This window comes from Bombus fervidus, chromosome 3, assembly GCF_041682495.2.
Source record: "Bombus fervidus isolate BK054 chromosome 3, iyBomFerv1, whole genome shotgun sequence".
In the NCBI taxonomy this organism is placed as follows: Eukaryota; Metazoa; Arthropoda; class Insecta; order Hymenoptera; family Apidae; genus Bombus; species Bombus fervidus.
In genome coordinates this window covers 11092116-11114486 of record NC_091519.1, presented here as the reverse complement: position 1 = coordinate 11114486, position 22371 = coordinate 11092116, and the positions used below count along the sequence as shown (strand labels likewise).

Sequence of the window (22371 nt, the reverse complement as noted above, 5' to 3'; positions counted from 1 at the left end):
ACATTAATACATTTCACTTCTCAGAATAAGAACATCGTTTACGAATAAGATTTCTTGCCTTCGTACGGTTCTAAAATCGCGAACGAACGTTTCTCGAAGAAGCTGAAGACGAGAGACGTCGATTATGGAGATCTGAATTAAGAGTCACGCGTGTCATTCGTCCAGACCATTTGCGCGTGTGAAAAGCGGACCTCTGATGACGTTTGCGCTTTAGAAACGACCTTTTCGGCGTTTAAACCGGAGCAGGGGCCGATTTGTACGGAAAGAAACGGGGATCCTGGCGCTTGTGCGCTAGTAGCGCGTTTCTTTTCTTTTTCTGGCGCGCGTGCACGCGCGTAATCACGTGAGTTACCCGTTTTGCGGGTCCGGTGTCAAATCTTCGTGGCGTGGGACCACGGACGCTTAAAAAGCCGTTTTCGGCCTCTCAGTGTCGTCGCGGAACGCTTACAAATTGCCCCGTTTAAACGGAGACAAGAAACGGGAGATTGAAACGAACCGTTTAGTCCTGAGTTTCGGAATTTTTCTAAATTAACGAAAATTAACGTTTCTCTGGGAATGAACGTAGTTCGCAGTAACCAGAGAGAATTTGTTTGTTGTCGAAAAGGTTTTAAAATTGGATCGGGCAAGATGTTATTTACTTCTTTTATATCTTTGATAAATCGACGATAAAAGAAAAGAGATAGAACTCGGAGAAGGAAGTTTCCTCGGAATTTTACAAAGAATGAGATTTAATACGATTTCAGTTAGATTTTGAATTAATGGGAATACAAATTTTAGTGCGAAGATCCCCGTAACTTGAATAATTTTTACGCTGTTTTGAGTAACATTTTCTATTCGGAACACTACCCTTTTGTTGATCGAACGTGATAAATTGATAAGAAGACGATTAATAAGAAGTTGTTGGAACGTGGAAAAGAAAGTTTTCTCGAAATCTCGTAGGAAATAAAATTCGATACGGTTCTCGGTTGAAATCGTTAAAAATTTTTGCTGAAACAAGGCCGAGGTAGATGGGACTGGAATTTCCAAAATGAAAGTAGCTAAAATTTTACTCCAATACAGGTCATACAGAACTTGAAGAGACGCGAACGTCTCAAGTGAATTTCAAACTCTCGATAAGAATTTTTAATTAACTTCCAGCCTTTCCAATTGGATCTAATGTCATCGAATTTCGATATAAAAATTAATAGAAACGAAACAAATGAAAAAGCGTGAAATTAAACGAAGTCTCCCGTACGTTTAAAATAAAATGAAAAATGTCTCGATAGAAAGTTTTCATTTCACTTGCGAGCATAATTCGCCAAATTCGCATTCATACGCTCATCTTGCATTCCGCGAAGCGAGCGTAACTTTATGACCTGGACCAGCCGATTACCGCGAAACTGTATCGTTTTAATCTCTAGGGATCAACCGCTAGTTCAAATAAGATTACCGTCTTATCTGATCGCGTTAACAGAAACGTGGATGACAATAATATAGTACCAGTTGCTACAACACCTTCCCGACTCGCGTAATAGACAAACGCGAAGATAAAAGAAGTTTAATGTCGGTGTGACTCATTTTTGGAATTAGTTAGGCAGGTGTCTTTAAATTGTGTGGGTATAGTAACTGTGCAAATTGCAAACTCACGCTAGGCGTGAACACTTCTCTTTAATTCCCATGAAATACGAAAATACGCAATATATATATGTATCGAATATTTCTAATAACATCGATAACACGTTTGAATCAAGAAAATATTTTAATTCCTAAAATTTTCTGAATATTTTTAAATATTTCTCTGGACAATATAGAGCGTCTACACGGAGGTTTAAATCTTCTCGAGCTATTCGCAAGGTTGTTATTACAACAATATCATCGTGTGAAGTTACGTACTCGTGTATCTTTGTTCCTTAAAAGAAACAAAATTCTGATCGCAGAGAGACGACGAAAGAAACGAAGGATATTTGTTCTTGATTAGCCCACGGGAAGATCAGTAACTTTAAAATACCAATAAAATATTTTCTAAAGAATAAAAAAAAAAAAAAAAAAAAGAAGAAAGAGAAAAAAATGGAAAATAACGAGAACACGGAAACGCGAATTTAATTTAAACCACAAAGGCACGAGCCTCTCGGTTTCTATCTCGTACAGTTACAACACACGAGGAGGGTAAAAAACACGAGCTCCATTTTAAGCGACCACAAAACCGTTTTTCCGTCTCTTGCATGCTCGAAACGAGGAATCGTTGCCTTTCGACGTGGTTTAATCGCGAATTCTCGAGGATCGATGCGAGCTGTGTCACGGATGCCGAAGAGAGAAAGAGAAAGAGAGAGAGAGAGAGAGAGAAAGAGCGGAATGAACGATCCACGGATAAATCAGACAGGCGTGTTTTCTTTTCCGTGGCGGAAGGTAAGCTCGTATCCCCAAAACGCTCGACTTCCACTTAATTCCCACTCGAACGAATATTTCTCGTTTCTCTGTTATATACTCTCGATTTATTCAACCATACATCGTTATACTAGTGTACAGCTAACCGTGGAAGTGTCTTGAAGAAACGAGAGATCGAAGTAAGCGAAGATATTGCTCGGACTCTAATAAGATCGTCTCTTAATTAGAAACTTCTGTAATTATGAAATTAAAAATTGATAGCGAAGGTAAATCAGCTTCGCGCGGATAGTTTCGGTTCTTGCAAACGTACGTATAAGGTGGTTCGCTTGTAATAAAAATGCAAGTGTGTAGATACAGAAAAATAGCAGATCTCCAACGGAAGAAATTATTATTATGCCATTGACGAGTTAATTTGTCTTCCTGGATCAACAGATTAGTTATTTTAACAAAAAAAGAAAAAAAGAAAGATAATACCTAGACATATTTTAGAAGGTAATTTATGGAAGCAATAACTGTAATTATAAGAATCCTTTTTTAATTATTGAATTTCTTTCGCATCTTTTTCACGTCTTTTTATATTAGAAATTTCGATTTGTCGATCGCTGTAACGCGGAACTGCTCGCTTTCGATCATTTCCATCGCGTTAGTCTCCCTCTCTCTCCTTCTCTGTATCTTACGATGAAACTACCAGTGCGTTTTCGGAGCTAGTGATTTCCTCTTATCGTGCGATCGACGGCGTAACGCGCCTTCACCGATTCCAATTCTAAAGAACGTAACCGCTCGCTTCCTCGTCTCTCGAGGCTTTCCTGGTTCCTCACCGGCTATCCATCCTGTTCTTCTCTCGTAACACCAAACGATCTCTTTTAACATTAACATCGATACGCTCAAGTTCGATAAGCAAATTATACCGGAACAGCTTAATTAAGATACTGCGTCTCGATAGAGCAAGAAGCGACACAAATTGCAATTTGAAAAAGAAAGGACGACGAGAGTGAAGAAACCGTTGAATGCTGATGTCTCAATGGACACTCCACTCTTTTCCTCGTGTGTATTTCAATCACGTTTCCTTCAAATTAATTGTTTAGCTTATTTATTAGTGTTTTCCTCTATTGCTGCAATTATACCGTCCAATAAGGGAATAACTACACAAAAAAATCGTACATTTTTTATTAAAAATCGCTAAGACCAAAGACACACAGCTAATTGGAACACGGTAAATCTAGAACTGAAATTAAAGCAGAGGAACAAAATAAAATACAAATCTTGCGAAAGACAAAATTATCCATTTAACCTATTTTACCTACTACAGCTAAATTAATTACTTTTTTAAGTACCATCTACGCAAATTAATAGGTGGAAACGCTGCAGCGTGTTCTCCGACGATCGATCGATTACACCGTAGCTGTAGCTATCGATAAATACATTCACGAAGACGTCGTTATATGCTATGTACTATGACACTGCGTAAAACTGGCAAGATTTTCTCGCGAAAACATCAAAGCGTCGCGACGCGAGCAGCTCAGTGAGGATTACGAGGCACGAGCATCGTATCCGCCTTCGCGTTTTAACACACTTAAACATGTTCGAACGTACATAAACACATATGCAAGAGAAGCGTGTAACCGGCTATCTCGGCTGGCTGGCCGCCGGTTTCTCCCGCGCTAATTAGCAAAAGTTCGCCGTGCAATAAACGCGTCTAGTTTTACGTAACCCAGCTGGACAAACCTGGCGGATTGCGAGCGAGCGAGCGTACGATCTACGGAAATAAATGGCGATATAGCGTAGAGAAGAGGAAGAGAGACGAGTTACGTCTGCGTGTCTTTGTAAAATTGCTACGACACAAGCGACGAGATAGAAATTGTGTCGAAACGAGAAATTTTTGTCGGGGAATTTTTTCTTACGTCTTTTTAATCTTCAAGATCAAACTTTTAACGAGCGTCGTTAATCGTTGACTTTGTTTTCTAAATCTTTCGTATAAATTTTAAAATTGACTTTCTACGTGGCGAACATTGAACGGAATTTTGGAATTTCTCCACTGTTTGTCAGTTTCAAGATTGTTTCTTTTTTTTTTTTTTTTCTTTTTAAGAAGCACGGTTGTTCGAATCGTGGTGACTCGAATTTTGAATTTCCAACAAAATTTTCAATAAAATTCTTTGCCGTTCAAATCCTAACGCTTACGTCTCGATGCAAACTAACGCGCGTGACTCGCAAAGTATGTACGAGCAACATTAGACACAAATTGAAGAGATCAGGTTCACATTTTGTCCAGTTTTTTCATTTTCAAACGCCGCGCAAAATTCTGAACTATACAAATTCCAATGCCTTCCAGCCATCAAATTTCCAACTTTCAATCCGTCGAGCGTTCGATCGTAGTAGAACCCGTCTTTCAAATCTCCAACTCTGCACAAGATTCCCAACTATACGAATGCAAATACTTTGCAAACTCCAAATTCCCAGACTCGTAGATCTGCGAATTGCCAACCTCCGACACTTTGAAACTGCAAAACTTCCAAATCCACCTTTCAACTACCAAGCTTCCAAGAGCGTTCAACCCATACAAATCCAAATCTAAACATAAATACTCGAAAACTTGCGTGCGTGTGTCAGCGATGAACGTGACTCAAGCAACTTTCAGCAACCTCCATCTTTCTGCAGACGATGGCGAGAGATAATTTTCGCGAGACCACGTAAAAGCACGGTTACTTTGGCGAATCGTCGAGTAGATAATATCCGCGAACAGCGAGCACAGCCTCTCTCTTCCTGAATCGGCGTGGCGCGTTGCCATGGGCTCTCGCTTTCCGGACAGCCTCACCTCTCCGTTCACTGACCATTTATGCTCGACTAATTTTACTGGAAACACACACACAAAACGCCTCTCGATCTAGAGGAACCGGTCAGAAGAGACCGCGAATCTCTTGCGACGCAGGTCGATTTCGAAAAGTTCTCGCTTTCGAAAATCGCGATTTGAATCGTTGCTCTCCCTCCTCCTCTTCTTCCTCTGTTATACTTGTTTGGCTGTAACGCAGACAATTTTCTGCATTTTCCGTGCAGAACGAATTATTAAGCGACGGGCCACGCGTAACGATTCGAGTTCACCCGCTTGGTAAACACGTTGTTGGCCGGTTCGATCGAAGATCGGTGAAAATTCCGTTTCGTAAGGAGCCTCTTTTCTGTTTCGAAAGGGGAGATCGGCTCTGATTATGAGCTGGTTCCTCGTGAACACTCGCAGAGATGTTGCTTTTTTTTTCGTCCTTTTGCTTTATTTCATTTTATTTTGTTCGCCTTCTTGATTTCCTGTGAACACTTGCACAGATATTGTCTTTCTTTCGTTTTTTTCTTTTTTTTATATATATATATTATTTTAGAAGGATTTTTAATGATTCATACTTCAGTGAATCTTAAGAAGGATATACGTACGTGTTTATAGATATATGTACATATATTATCGTTCATGATTGTTCGAACGATTTGGAAAGTCGATGCACGAATAATTAAAATTTCAGACACGTTCAGTCTTGTGAACATCTTGGTGAGATGTTGGTTTCTTTCATTGACTTTCCTTATTTGTTTTGTTTACTTCTTCTGCTTGATTCTGAACACCTGGTGAGATGTTGTTGTTCCGCTTCTTTCCTCTTCAGCCTTTATTTTATTTCATCTAATTTTGTATAGTTTCTTGGTTTCTTGGTTGGCCTTTTGAATATCTTCTTTTATTTTATCTTAGCAGCATTTTTAATGATTCATACTTCATTGAATGCTAAGAAGGATACGCTTTTATATGTGTATATTGTCGTTCATAATTATTCGAACGACTTCAAAAGTCGATGGATAATGCATGAATAATTGGAATTTAAGACACGTCCAATCTTGTGAACACTTGGTCAGATGTTGCCTTCTTTGATTACCTTCTATCGTTTTATTTCAATTTATTTGATTATGATTTTTAACGATTCGTACTTCACCGAATCCCAAGAGCAACACGTTTATACACATCGATGCACGTAATTATTCAAACGAATTCAAAAGTCGATGGATATTGCTTGACTAACTGAAATTTAAGACACGTCCAAGCTCTAATCGATAATACGATTCAAACAGTGTTCGTTGTGTTCCAACAGAGAATCCGATAATAACAAGAAACCCTTAGGTTTATCACAGAATTGACATTCGAGACAAAATATGTTGAAAGTCCTTAACGTAAGATTGAAACAAGCGACCATACGGCACACCAACAGCAATTTCTTTCATATTTTGCTCGAATTTTCTTATTAGAAAAATAAAATTCGATCGAAAATCATTAAAATTTAATATCGACTTAAGAAGTTACAATTTTCACGTCCACTTTCTGCACCTCCCACGGAAAACTATGTCTTGAAAATAGTTGACTTATGGTTTCACGCGTTCAAACACGACGATACCATCGTAAACACAAGATGCAACCGAAAGAAAATAAAATAAAATATATGGACTAAAAAATCATCGTTTTTGTATAAAAATGTATTGAAAAGAAACAAAAATAATAATAATGACTAGGTATCATCGAGTAATCGAACGTAATAATGATATACAGGAAAGCCTGTTTATATGGAGCATAGGCGGTAATCACACAATAATCGCTCAATTGTTGAACTGAAGTTACTAAAAATAAAAAGAAAATATCTGACTCTAATTATGAATCTGAGATTTCTCTAATCAAATAGAGAGTCTTCCAAAGCGTTAAAATACTGGAAGCTTTAAAATAAAACCTATACGAGTACGTCAGGTCTATTTTTTAGTGATATGAGTTCGATAATCGAGCGATTATCATGTTCAACGTATACAGGTTTTCCTGTATATTATTATTACGTTCAATTACTTAACGACATCTGGCTAAGAAAATTAATTTCTTCCTTTTGGTACATCTTTCGATAAGATCTTCCGTTTACTAAATTTACATATTTTATCCTTTACTTTTTAAAGTTTAACTATTCAATAATCGATATGCATAGAACTCCATCGTGAGATAAAATTGATGAAATGAGATTTCACGTTGGCTACGATAAAATTGTCAATTTAAAAAAAAAATTTAAAAAAGTAATTAAAAAAAAATTATATCACACCACATTTGAAATTATATCGTCGGAAAACAGTGCTCGTCCCAAATCTCAGCTATCTATGTATTGGACAAGTAGGTGGAATTTCGGACAGACAGGCGAACAGAAAATTAAAGCAAATAAAAAGCGATTAACGATAAAAAAGAAAGGAAACGGCGCAAAAGAAATAGAAAAGAAAGGAAGGAAAACGGGGAAAAAATATGGTTCGGCGTCGGATCGTTAGAGCGAGCGGTCCGGACAATGATAATTAAAAGTAATTAAGAACCGTGAAATGAATTTCGCAACCGCACTATTGCGGAAAGAAAGATAGTTACGAGGCGATCGAGCTATCTCCGGCTGTTTCCTCCTTTTCACGAGATACACGGCTTCGTTCCGTCGCTTTTATCGGAAGCATTTCGGCCCCAGTCCAGACAAATAAATAATCCACGCTCGTTCAATAATTCATGTTGCCTGTTAACGTGTATGAAGAACAGGACGATCGTCTGTGAGCCACCATCCGATCGTTTTTCGGTCTTCATCCACGTTGCGTGTCACATCATTTATTTGATGAGTAACGAGCTGCTTTCAAAACTCGATTTTTCTCGGCCTTTCACGGCTGCTTACCCCTTGATGTGAATTTTATTCGGATGTTGCGTTGCGTTCGACAATCGAGGAATGTGAGCTTCGTATGATTTGTGAACTCTGTTTTTCTGGTTCGAGGTAGAAGATGTGGAAGCGAGTTCTGTTCTTCTGCTTTGAGTTAATTTCGTGTAAATCTTGGGACAGAAAGAGAGAGAGAGAGAGAGAGAGAGAGAGAGAGAGATTTGACGAAATCGAAGGAACTGGAGTGAAGGTTGAAGAGGATTTGCGTAAGAGATCGTGAGAAGTTGAAGATTTTAAAAGATGTACATTAGGAAATCGTAAGGGACGAGAAAAATGTTTAAAAAGATCTGGGAACGCCTAGAAGTAGAATAAAAGTAGCAGAAATCATTTAAAAGATAAATTGAATTCTAAGAAATCCTGAAAAGTCCAACAAAAGCCTGGGAAATAATAAAACAATTTATTGAATTGTACAAAATTCTATTAGGTTGTCCGAAAAGTTTCTTTCGTTTTATGAGGAATTAAAAGACGCACAACGTTTTTTATTTTATATTATTTCTTTTATATTATTATTCTGTTGAGATAAACATCGCGAAATTTCACAGACTTGGTTTCACGTTTGTATAAAGGTGTACTATTGTAAAAAACAAGTTTGCGAAAGAAAAATACTTTTCGGACAGCCTAACACAAACTCTAGAAACGCCTAAGAGGATCACAGAAAATTCCTCGAAACCTAAACAATCGGTAACAATCATCTCGATTAGAAAATTTCCAAATCTTGGAAAATTATACAAATTTCCCCAGAATCTGTTAAAATGTCCTTTTAAAAATTTTAAGTCTCGACAATCCCTTGACAAAATTTCCTCAGAATCCTTCGATATGGACTTCGCTAATTAATAATAATAAAAAAAAAAAAAAAAGCAAAAGAAGAAAAGACCAACGAAAGCAGGACGTTCGAGTTGATTCGCTGACTTCCTATTTGTGGTTCGATGATAAATTGATTTAATGAACTATATCTTCCTGTTGGAGTGGCCAGATATGAATAAAGAGGAGCAAAAACTGCTGGTAGTATCGTTGGTATCGAATTCGCAATCTCCACTTCCCTGTTTTTCATTCCAGTCGCACTTTCACCGATTTCATCTTGGCGAACTTTACATCAAGCTTGACGCAGATTCACTGATAACGATCACTAGACGCATTATACCGATGTTGAGCAAAGTTTAAAGAAAAAATTGCGTGATGCCAAGCCAGTGAATACGAATGGATGCAATTAACATCTGGAATATTTACATGTGCTGGCTCCTTGATACATTTCAGTGAATGTCTAATTGAAACTTAAAAAAAGAAAAAAAGAAAAGAAATTTACTTTAGTGCTGACTAATTGCGATTAAATTGAAAATAACAGAATTTTCAGTTGTTAATATTGTAGAAATGAAATATAGGATAAAGTATTAAAACAACAATTGAATTTTATTTTATTGTTAAGTCGAGGAAAGGGGCAGAATTTAGCGCAGAAGTAAAATCTGAAATAAAATAATCCAATTTTGCGGTTGTTTATTAAAATTATTACTCGACTTTACATCGTTGTTAATTGAATGTAAAATAACCAGATAACTGTGAAAACGATGTAAGAGACAAAGAAGAAATATTCTGCTCATTCTTTTATTGGAAAAAATCAAAATTGCTAGATATAGTCATAGACTTGGCACGAAATGGACGATACAGAAAAATGGCGAAAACATAATTGAAGAGATAAATGTGTAAAGTATCTAATAAAAATACGAGATTCGTGATATTTAAAGATCATATATATAGGTATTTGCAAGAAAAGAAATATTTAAGCTACATACGTCGTTACACAATTTGCAGTAAACATTCAGCTCCAAAATGGAAAATTTATTCTTTGTGAATTTTCTCTCATTGCAAATATATTGTTCGGACAAATAAGGTCTCTCTGTGGCTTAACCTGCTTAACTTTCGTCTGATGGACGAATAAACGTAATTGAACTTCCACTATAAGAAAAATAAAGAAATTTGAACTAATGAAATATTATTCGGTATTTCTTCATGCTTAAAATAGATTCTACGGATATAGCGTATATCGTAGATACTTGCTCAAATATTTTGACATATATCAGATAGACGAAACTTTCTGATTCACCAGAATCATCAGGTGGATCCGATGGAAAATACGATAACGCATGGAAAGCGTACGGAAAATCACGTTCAGCAGACTCTATAAGGAAGCGATATTTCTTTCGTAGCTATTTTTAATGGAAACTGAAAAAGCTTACGTAATGATTCGTTACAGAAGAACAACAAGGAGCTGCTCATCGCGATGGTTTTTACCACGCGGACTTTGTCGGTGAAACTTCCTTCGGATTGGGAAGAAAAGAAAGTTCCTCATCCAGATACGGACACGATATTAAGCTAATCATTTATATTAGGAAAAAAAAAAAGAGAAAAGGTAGGATTCGGAAATAGATAAGAATAGAAAGATCATTTCCTACTTCATCGAGATTTTTATCTATTTCTCATCCAACTTATTCAGGATATCGAGTCGTTCGTTTGATTAAGATTTATTTTTGATGAACGTCTAACGAGATACTTCTTTTATTCATTTGGTATTTTATATTACTTGATTTTCGTTTAAAGACTTCGAATAATAACAAATTTTGGAACTTTCGAAACTTCGTACCGCATCATCCTCTTAAGAAAAGAAATAAAGTTAATAAAAATTCGTCTCAACTCCGGCAAGATTTACACACATATTTTAATCCAATAGAATATTTCTCATCTATCAATTATTAAAAATGTTTTAACGAATCAATCAACCCATCCTCTCTGATTTTACAGGTTTATTTCAATTTCATCTTATAACGCGAACAAAATTTTTAACTTAAAAATGTTCCACATCGACGTTGAATTTGTCAAAGAACGCGTTAAGTTCTTTTCAATTTTATTCGTATGCTTAAGAAAAGAGATAAAATTAGCAAAAATTTCTATCTAACTTCACAAAGATTCGCATACATATTTTCAAATCTATAATACGATATTTCTCATCTCGAACGAACCTGCATCCGATTCTACCAAGATTTATTTCAACCTCATAACAACATCTTTTATTTAAAAATGTTTAATATAGACGTTGAGTAGTTCTCTTAAATTTTCTTCAATTTTACTGCCATTTACTTTCCAGTCCGCAATGATACGTCTTATTCAACGACTTGAACAAGCCGTGAATTTTTGTTTGCTTTTGCCGTAACATTTAAGTTAGCGGAAACTTTCGACAATTTGTATTCGTAAAGGTATCAATTAGCGTCTTTAAGGACGATGATCGGAAGTCGAGGAGTGAGCACGTGCAAAATCCTGTCTGCACCAGCTGCCACATTCCAATAACAACTGATACTTGATCACGAGGATTTTGAACAGGTTTTGGCAAGCGACACTTAACACGGGTCAGAAACTACATCGTGCATTCTGCTCGATCGTGTTCAATGATTAATTGGCGAAGGAACACACGTCGAATGTATTGACGTCGTTCGAAGAAGGCTGATCTCAATTTCCATTGTGCACACGTATCCAAACGTGTTTTTACTGTTTTCTACATACTTGGAAAATATTTAACATATATTGTAATACAATTTTCTGACCGCTGCAACTCGTGAAAATAATTTCTACAATTTCGATCTTTTTCTTTACTTTCCAGTGGTTTCCTGTGTAACGTAAGGATCTTCTAGTCTCGTCTTTCACTTTAACGCCAAGAGTTTTGCATCCTGTGACGACAGAAAATTAATTACAGATAATAAACAAGAATTCTACGAAAATTGAGCAACCTTCCGATCGAAAAAGGAAACTTTCTGCTCTACAAGAATTGTAACGTGACAAATTTCATCGGGACGACACAACGACGCGAGGGAATTTTCAAAGAATCTTTCTTTTTACAAAAACTCTCACGTTGAAAATATCGTCGCGAGGTGGTGAAATTTGCAAATGTTTTGTTCCTCTTGTTTAGAAAATAAAACTAGCTACAGAGATTTATTGTAACACGAAGACGTTACGTTTTCTATTTTATTTCTTTTTAACAGAAAACGACTCCGACACATCGTTTCGTAGGAAACGTTGCAAATCTCGTCGTGAGATTGTAAGTTTTTTGAAACTCGACGACATTTCTCGAGAAGAAAAATAGGCCGAAGAAGTCTATTACAAGATGAGCACGTTATGTGAAGAGAAAATGGAACTGGCGTGTTTCGTAAGAGTGCACAGCCGGGGTTACGATGCGACATGTTCATCTTGGAAGAAAACTAGAGCTATTAAACGAGTCTTGCTACACCCAACGCCATAAATCCCATAAAGCTTCAGTCTAGCTGAACGTTATAGCGTCCGCTATTTCTTTCGTCCAGTTGGACTTCCAGTTTTAGATGGAAACGCCATTCGACTATAAAGAAACTTCATAGCCATGGGATCTTGTTGATGACACCGTGAAAATGTCTGATCACAGCAGCAGATACGACCAGTATCCGCGGTTACGTGACTACTGGTACTGGCCTGTGAGAGGTGTTCGTATTCAAAACGCGCCTCAACGCTCCCTCTGCGCTTCAGTTTCCATTCTCTATCGTTAATCCGAGCAACATTTTAACCAAATTTCCAATTCGTTAACCTCGAAACGTGGGAATAAACAACGGCTAGAATCAATTTTTGCCACCCGTGCAGCGTAGCTTTACGAGCTAAAGATATTGGCTTGGCAACTAAGCGATTGCGGATTTGCCAATACCACTTAATGACAAAATCCGCAATCACTTAGTTTCCAACCAAATAGATGAAAGAGATTTTATGTAACTTTGTAAGGGGAAGGAAAAGTATTATTTTTATTTCGTTAGTGGAATCTCTCAATTCTTCGAGATATGAACTTTACTTTTTTCCCATTAAATCGATTAAATTATTCGATTAAAACGAGTCATTTTCTTTTAAATTGAGAAACGTAGTTGTCTTATTCTTAAGAAATTCTGCGACGTTTTACAAAGGAAGCAGATATTGTTAAGATGTTTTATAGATAGGCTATAGATGCGTGTAATGGATAAATCAGTTCGCATCGATGCATGTGTACGCGTGTGTACAAGTATTATCTCTAACTGTTACCTGTTTCGACTTCCACAATTACGTATCGGATTAGGCGTGGTCTGGGTGTGCTTTGTCCGCTGCATCAGTCACTTTCGATCGAGTAAAGTGCGTCTTTGAAACGAGCGAACGGAATATGCATTCTCGTCGTTGAATTATTTCTTATTTTCGGTAGTAAAAATACGCGGCAGAGGCAAACAAAAATTTGTAGCGTCTATGGTGATGTTATTATGATGTGAATGAATGGACCGTTAGAAAGAAGATCGAAAGGTTTGAAGGTTTATGTTTAAAGAGGTTCCAACTTACGCGATCGCAAACGGAGTGACGATCAATGTGGCTTTTGAAAATACGAAATTGCGAATTCAATCGAAGAAAATTCGAGATACGCGGCAAGCAGACTTGCCAATATGTCACACGTATCGCATAAATACTTTGTTTTATGTTATTTCACACGATTTATTATCTCAGCGCGGAATGAAATTTTGACAGGATCGTTTCATCTTTGTTTAACTTATTTTTACTTTCATTTCATTTCGGATAGGAATTCCATTAAATTCGCGGGACATACGTCGCACAGGTAAATTATTCTTTGAATTCCGCACGATTCTTTGTATCTTTCCAATCGTGGATCGTAATTTAGTCGCGTGTAAGTTGATATTTTTAAATCGGAAGACGCTACAGAAAAATCTACGAGACAACGGGTCAAGGTATTGAGTGACGTTTATGCAAAACACGTTGTTAACATAAACGAGACGAACGACATTGCGATAGGGTCGTAATCGTGATACGGTAAAAGAACGAGACTAAGATGGTGAATCGTGTGGCACGCGTAATCTCTGTAACGCTACACTTCTCTATTATCTGTACACTACCTGCGTTTTATCCGCGTTACATCCTGTATATATGTTATTACATTCGTACGAAGTATGTGTACACAGGATGTTCGTGATACATCCGTGTTGGAAACATCCGTGCGATTTAAAGAATCGAGTTCTCCTCCGGCGTTCGGAATGAAATAAAACTTGTATTTGATCGTCCAATTCGCAGACTGTTTACCTTGACTTTGTACTATAATTTTGTTTCAATCGAAATTTAGATAAAAGTCATTTATCGAATTAAGGTACGATCGGTTGCTTTGTTATAATACGTTGAAAAATACCGTTGCATGGTATTATCAAATTGGATTGATTAACGAGGAACGAAGCATTGGAAACTCGAGGTGCGACGACTCAAGAAGAATATCACACGGGGATTGTCCAGCCAAAATGATATTTAAAGTATAATAAATTCGAGCGAAGATTTAAATATAAAGCAATTCTCGACGCGTATCTCAGATACGTACGACTTTTCTTAGTAAAACTGCACAAAATTACGATCCAGAAGAATGAAACGCGAATATCTGAATGTACATTGAAAGAAGTTGCTTTATACTCGCTATATTTGTATGTGAGATTAATTCTATTAGTATTTCGTCTCACACAAGCCTATCTCAAAAAAACATTTAATTTTCCAATTTAACGAAATACAATATATTAGATACATTACGTATATTATATTATTACATATACATTAGGATGTCCGAAAAGTTTCTTTCGTTTTATAAGGAAATAATAAACGCGTAATGTTTTTTGTTTTATATTAGTTTATCGAATTATGCACGAACATAATAATAGAAGAATGACGGAATGGATCATACGTAATTCAATAAAATATTATAAAACAGAAATTGTTGTTAATCTATTATCACCTTATGAAACGAAAGAAACTTTTCGGACAACCTAATACTATAATATAATATATTACACAAAAATTTACCAAAATCATATTTTCTATCCTGAAGAATAAAAATAAACCTATTCTTATATAACAATCTATAATAAATTTCAAAGAGTTTCTCCATACTTGTGGAATCTATATCAGAATAAGATTAAACGGATCGAAAGTATTCGATTTTCGATAAAATAAGATAAAAGAAACGAAGAATTTTTTGTTTTGAAATAAAACTTCGCGAAACTACGTTTCCTATCTAGAACAGTAGAACGCGAATCTTTTATTTACGAATTATCTTATAACGCAATATCTTCTGAATTACGACTGATCACTGCGACGACCACACCAACTGCTCGTTCAGCAGCGTTATTTTTATTCTCTTCCTGCAACAATCTCGTTCAGTGAGATCAGCAGTCTCAAAGACATCCTATACACGAGCGAGCAGATCGAGCGATAAGACGAACAATCGCGAGATGGGACACCTCGTATCCTTTTGTCGCTAACACTACGGATGTACGTATCTTTCGCAAGTACAACGTGTCTATATTGTTTCGATGTGTTATCATTTAACACGGCGGTACACGCGTGCATACATCATCGCCAGGTACATACAGTGTCACACGTTGCCACGTGCTGAAATACTCAACTGTTGAGTCTGCATACGCGTATATCCGATTCCTTAGCCTTCTGTTCTTTGCTTTTGTCTTTTTCTTTCTCACTTTCCTGTCTTCTCTAATCTACCACGCTCGAGACTTTGGCGTACGTTTACAAAACTTCTTCGATCGATATACACCTCGTGGTACTTTTGAAGATTATTATATATTATTATATCCTTTTCTTTCTGTCAATTTCCGACAGTTTCTTGGGTTTTCTTTGACTTTCATTATTTCTTTTCTTTTTTTTTTTTTTTTTGTTGGCTTTGGTATTGGTAGTTATTAACTGGATTCGGGTGAAATTACGTTAGAAAATATGTTCGATGCGATTACTCGTCATTTAACGCGTTTAATTTCGTTGTTATTATACAGTAGGCACATGTAATTGATTCAATGCATTTCTGGTGTCTAATACTATTGAAGTGTTAGGTTGTCCGAAAAGTGTCTTTCTTTTACAGACACGTCTTTTACAACGATGCTTCTTTATACAAATATGAAATCTAATCTGTCGAACGTTGTAATCTTTATTTTGATAGATCAAAATGGATCATACGTAATTCGATAAAATGATATAAAGCGAAAAATGTTGTGCATCCATTGATTCCTTATAAAACGAAAGAAACTTTTCGGACAACCTAATTCATTCATGAGGTCTGTACAATTACTCTTTACAATCGCTGTGTGCATTTTCAAATTTCCTTCCAACTTTACCAATACACGATAACGACGAGACTTATCAACAATGTTAATGAAATTTCCAAACGTGGAAAAGCGTAACACGCCTAACACGAATATGTTTTCACTTTTTATTTTATAATTTACGACCTAATATATATCTGGTATACTATTAATTTGATGTTTGTGATCGATACGAAAAGAAAAGAGGGAAAAGAAAATTATAACGAAACGTCATGTTCAGAGTAAAAATTGGTCAAATTTCTTTAATTTCTTACTGTAATCGATTTTCCTTTCGACGGAGGAAAAAAGGAAAAGCAAAGAAGACCACCGAACTCTACGTTTCTTCTAAATTGACTCAACACAAATATTTTCGGGCCTAATCCGATTTTCCCTAATCTTTCTTTGCACTCGATATACAGACAAAAGTATACAGCTAAAGAAGAGAAAACGGGATATAATCGTAAATCATGGTATTTACCAAAGAAGAATCACCGAATCCTGTGCAAACTATATGCAAACTGAAATTCATAGCGGTGTATATGTGTAAAAATTTGAAAATTCTTGAAAATATCATCCCATCGGTTTCGTAATTGACAAAGTTACTGACTAGAGTACGGATATTTATGCAAATTCATATTTTTATGCCGACAATGTTACTTTTATAAACGCGATGGAATAAATGGAATGTGAAAAGACAGTCGTCCTACTTGTTAGACGTTACAAGTATTATACTCTGATTGTTTTACATATTTTTACATATCATGTACATTGCGTATATTTCCATACCTTCAAATTTCCCACGAATATGAAAATTCATAGTCTAATCGTAATTTCCTTTATTTTTCATCTGTGTTCGTGAATTCAAGGAACGTAATTGATTTATTACAATAGCAAATCGTGGCGTACGTTATTGTATTTTATGAAAAATGACGACGCACCGACAGTCATCGTTATGAGTCTCTAATTAGATTTGTACAACAACGAAACGCATTGTTTTACAAAAAGCAGCAATCGACTGATTTCGACCATTAGAAATCATCCATGTAATTAAACTTTCGTATACGCGGATTACATCGTTCTATGAAAAATAGCAATGAACTGACATATACCGTTACAAATCTGAGATGTAACTAAACTTCTCTAACGAAACACAGATTAACATTACTTTACGAAAAGTATCAACTAGCTTTCGGTGTCATAAATCTCAAACGCAATGAAATTTCTGTAATAACAAAACGCAGGCCATCGTTCTACGAAACACACCTTATAGGTCTTCTGACTTGGCAGTCTCGAAATAAAGATAATTAAACCCCTCTAACAAAACACAGATTAACATCTCATTTTGTAAAAAAAAAAAAAAAAAAAAACAACGATGGACTTGACCAACGTCATTGCGAATTTCAATCCTGCCTATAGAAAGAAACATAATCGAAAAATAGAAGAAACAACGTTTCTTGCGATCCTTCGGAGTTCCACGAACGTCCAGCGGTATCTACGCGTGTAACGGGACGCTTTTACACAATAGTAGTACGTTGTTGCTCGTGTAGAGGAGAGGAGGTGAAAACAGCGAGGGACAGGAGGGGTCAGAGGGCTAGGAAAAGCCGATTCAGAATCAGCGAGCACGTTGTTAATGTAGATTGGCCGATTGCGGGGCCGATGAATCACGTGGTTTCCGGGCTGCGTGTCCGCACGCATATCGAGGCACGCGTTGACAGAACGCGAGTCTCGTGACTCATGTATTGCTCAGGATCTTGAATCTTCCTTCCATTCTGGCCAGCTGCGATTTGCACAAACAATCCCGGGACGATATTTGTCTACCGTTGTTTTCTTCTTTCCGAATCGTTCGTCGTTAGGGCAACGATCACCCTCGTTTGATTCACGATATTTTCTTCACGAATTATATGATATGCTTCACGATTATACAAGAAATTGAAGGATTCGATGAAATGCTCGGAGAACGTGTTTATTTTGTAACATATAGTCGTGTAATTTATTTATTACTGTATTAGGTATTATTCATCGAATACAATGCAACAGTATTATGTTAGATACGAAAGTATTCCATTTATAAAGATACACTTGGACCACGAATTTTCATTATATTCGATAGATATCTACAGGTACATCTTATTTGTAACTCGTGCAACGCTTATAGACGAGAGAAATTCCATTTTTCCGTAGCGAAGGAAATTCAAGAAATTTTCTCATAGTGCAATCCAACTCTTTCGAAATAATTCCCAAAAATTCCTCGACTATTCCAATGAATAAAAAAGGAAACAGTAATCGTTTGGAAAGTCGAATGCTAAATACTCTTCGCTGTAAAAGGATTCCGCTTTAACTCAAAACTAAATTCTAACTTAAAATATTCCTCGTTCTGGGGTCTCCGAATTATATCCAGAATTATTTCGTAAATAATAAAAAGAATTTCCCAATGGACGAACTTTTGGATTAGAAGACTAAACGAACGGTACATCGATAGTCCAGAGAAACGTGTCAAGGGTCGATGGAAGGACTGATCACTTTGGACGCTGGTGGGAAATCGTTTCCGAGTGTCAGGATATCTGGAATCGACCGATGCCGTTATAAACGTCGAGAAAAAGCTACGAGCAAGAAGATTGTCGATTGATAATATTGCGCGCGCGTAGTTATCAGCATCAAGTACGAGCGTCTTCGTAAACGATAAACAGAAATGGCTACAGTATAAACACGATGCGCCTTGGATACATAGTTTGATATTTAATTTTTTATTTTCTCCGCCACTCTTCCCCGCTTCATCAATGAACTGCCGCGTGAAACGATCATCGATAAAAATGTGCTCGAGAAATGAAACGAGTATCGAACGCATGACTCGATAGAGCAGAACACGTATTTCGTTTCTAATTTTTTCGAAAAGTCAATAAAGAAGTTGCGAGATTGTTTGATTTCGATTTATCTGATCGATCCAGTGGAATTTTAACCGGAACAGAAAATTGTACGCCTCGTGCGGTAGATCGTGCGTATATTCAAATTAAAAACAAATATTATCTCTTCTGGATTGTTATCAAGAAATATTTTAATGTAATATAATCGAAACTTGAAGTCGATTAAATTCTCTCTTCTAGGTATTAATTTTCTCTTTATCGATTACTTCTGTAGAAAATAATAAAACGAAGAATTCGTATCGTAGAATAATTAAATGACATTATGGAATCCTCGAAAGCTATGGTTTTTGAAAAATCAATTTTTGGAAATGCGGATCCTCTCGCGATTAAAGGGTCAACCAGATTGAGCACGTGCAAAATTTTTTATCGATAGAATTCGAAACGAACTTTAGACTCGATGGATTTATTTGCTGGTGATGGTTTTCGATCGATCTTTGAGCAAACTGTGGCGAACCTTGGCAATGATAGACCTCGAACGTTATCTTTACTTGGCAACGTGTTGAGAAGACGCAGATAATAATTCAAAGCGCCGACTATGCGTTGAGATTTCAAAATGTATACTTGTGTTTCATGATCCAAGCATTAATTCATATTCATAATCATATTCGATGCATTCATATTTAATTCATATCCAATTGATATTCAATTCATAGTCATGATCATGTTCAATGGATTTCCGAGCAGAAATTTCCAATTCATCGGTCAATCATATTTTAGGTACAAGTACCATCTAAGTATGCAGAATGAGGTGTAAACGAATAATGAATACGTAGCAGACAGGACGTGCGACATAACGAAACGATACTGATTCTTAACGAAGCCCCAAACATTTTTTACAATCTGTCACACAGGTACTACGTATGTATAACGTATATACTTACACTCGCGTATCAACACGATACAATGGCCGTTGTTATTATTATCTTCGCTATCGATATCATGCGACGAATCAATCCTAACGTAATTACATAATTCATTAACACAATGATCCAACGGCACAATTACAGTAACGTTTAGCATATAAAAAGATAAACACATTATTCTTGACACAGCAATACGAATAGGTACATACGTACACTGAAAATAACGTCGAAACAAAATAAATTTAACCCGTTAACGCACGACCAACCAATCACATTCTGTACCGATCAACGCGCATCACGCTTTCGTATTTCTAAAGGCACTTGCTTTCTTTCGGCTTCCATCTCGCGCTTTGCTTCCTATCGAACTATAAAAGCGCAAGATCGGAATTACAGCGTCAGAATTACAGACAATATATCGTTACATAGGCAAGAAACGATCGCGTTGAAAATAAGTTCGTGCATTTTTCAACGGTTATAGGAGATTGTACGTGAAGGGCTTAACAGCGGAAATAAAATAGAAAGGAAGAAAAACAGGGACAAATCGTCGGAGAATTTTTTCGAAGGAAGACAAAATTGAGACTCAGAATGAACGTCACTCACCCATGGTATCTTCGGTCGTCTCGCGAAGCTAACCTTTCCACCAGGTAACGAGGAAGAATCTCCGACGCCTCATACAAGCGATCGTTCTCTGTTTGCCAATCGAATCAGCGGATCGATCGATTGCGCAGTTACTCGAACGGAATCGGCTCGCGTCTCTGCAACCAAAACAATTCCAACTGTGTCTCGCTGTCCTACTAATTTAGGTATTGAGACGGTAAACTGTATAAATGCCATTGTAAATATCGTTTCATAGTGGGAGTCGTTAATAACTCAATCTCGTGGTTCATGTGAAATGAATAAATAAAAAAAAAAAAAAAAAAGAAGACAGATAAAAGAAATGTAAATGGCAGGAAGGAATAATTTCAATACTATTAAACAACATGCGTCTGTTTAACAATCGAACGAATCGGATTTTCGTTACTCGGTATCTTTATAGATTTAAGGAGATGATATTGAATTATTTAAATCGAGGACTGTTGGCACTGTGTTATCTTCTCGTATTAAAATACAAACTCACGATTTTTATCATTTTCTCTGCATTATTATTATGCTATTATATAGCTGATAATATTATTAGTATATTTTATTACTCCTATGGAAATAAATATATCGTTATACCGCACTATTATTTCGAAATTAATTATTAACACGATATAAGGTAAATGTATTTTTATTATTATATTCTTAAATATATTAGATTGTTCGAAAAGTGTCTTTCTCTTAGACACGTCTTTTACAACGCATCTTTAAAAGTTGTGATCTCTATTTTGATAGAACAAAATAGATAAAATAATATAAAACGGAAAATGTTGTGCATCCACTATTTCCTTACAAAACGAAAGAAACTTTTCGGACGACCTAATATATCACAGTATGACCCACAAGTTATCAACAATTTCTACTATTCACGAAACAACCAATTCCAACAAATTATCTGATATTCACGCGTCAAGAAATTAATAACAAATTACGTATATCCAGTATAAAAAAACATAAATTACCCTACGTAACATGCCGTTAATCGCTACTTTGCGCAAACAAGATAATTCCTAATCTTCCTTGTACTTACGTCGTTTACCCTTTCGACGTTATGTCGTCACTCGCGGCAACGATTATCATCCACGCGTGTTTATTCCCGCGTTTACCAAAATTACAACGGTGCCATGTACAAACAACGGTATTGAGGGTTGGGAAGAAGAAACGATTGGAAGTTGAAACAATAGGAAAAAGAAGAAGGAATAACTGCATAAACGAACTGTCGGTAGTATTTCACCGTTATGTCAGACGCGAGAGAACGAGCAACATTCCTGGACCGTGTCCAGAAGCGATCTGAATTCCTCAGCAGAGAATTCCAACGAGACTGTCATTCGAGGGTCTCAAGGTGAACACACGGTGGATCGGCGATCTGCGTTTCGCGTATGAATGAATACCGGTCGATCCCCACGCTGTAGCTTCGCGGAATCACCCTTCGCTCGTGCTCCAGTTAACGATCGGGGGGACGGCCGATTCTTCCTTTCTCGCAAGAAGGGACGACCCTCTTTTTCAGCGTTTCGCATGCAGGATATGCGTATTCAAATGCAACGGATTTTTCCAACGATCCTCTGTTTAACACGTGCTTCGACGATTGGTGAAAGTTCGGATGGTTGCGGTTGTGGCAGTGTTCGACTTGCGCGAACATCGTTGCGGAGTAAAATCGGTGTTTGCGGAACATGGAGGAAAGATAGAAGAGGTGCGT

The 22371-nt window shown here is 36.7% G+C and overlaps 1 protein-coding gene across 1 annotated transcript in view; it reads right to left on the bottom strand.

Moving 5' to 3' along the window:
- The window catches only part of LOC139985515 (uncharacterized), a 103880-nt gene extending 82034 nt beyond the window's left edge, over positions 1–21846 (bottom strand). The window contains exons 1-2 of the mRNA XM_071999996.1: positions 21706–21846; positions 20637–20791 (exon numbers count right to left, since the gene is read on the bottom strand). Of these exons, the coding sequence (XP_071856097.1) occupies positions 20637–20640 (4 nt within the window). The 5' untranslated portion in view covers positions 20641–20791; positions 21706–21846. The remainder of the gene's footprint in view (positions 1–20636; positions 20792–21705) is intronic.
- Positions 21847–22371: the final 525 nt, after the last annotated feature.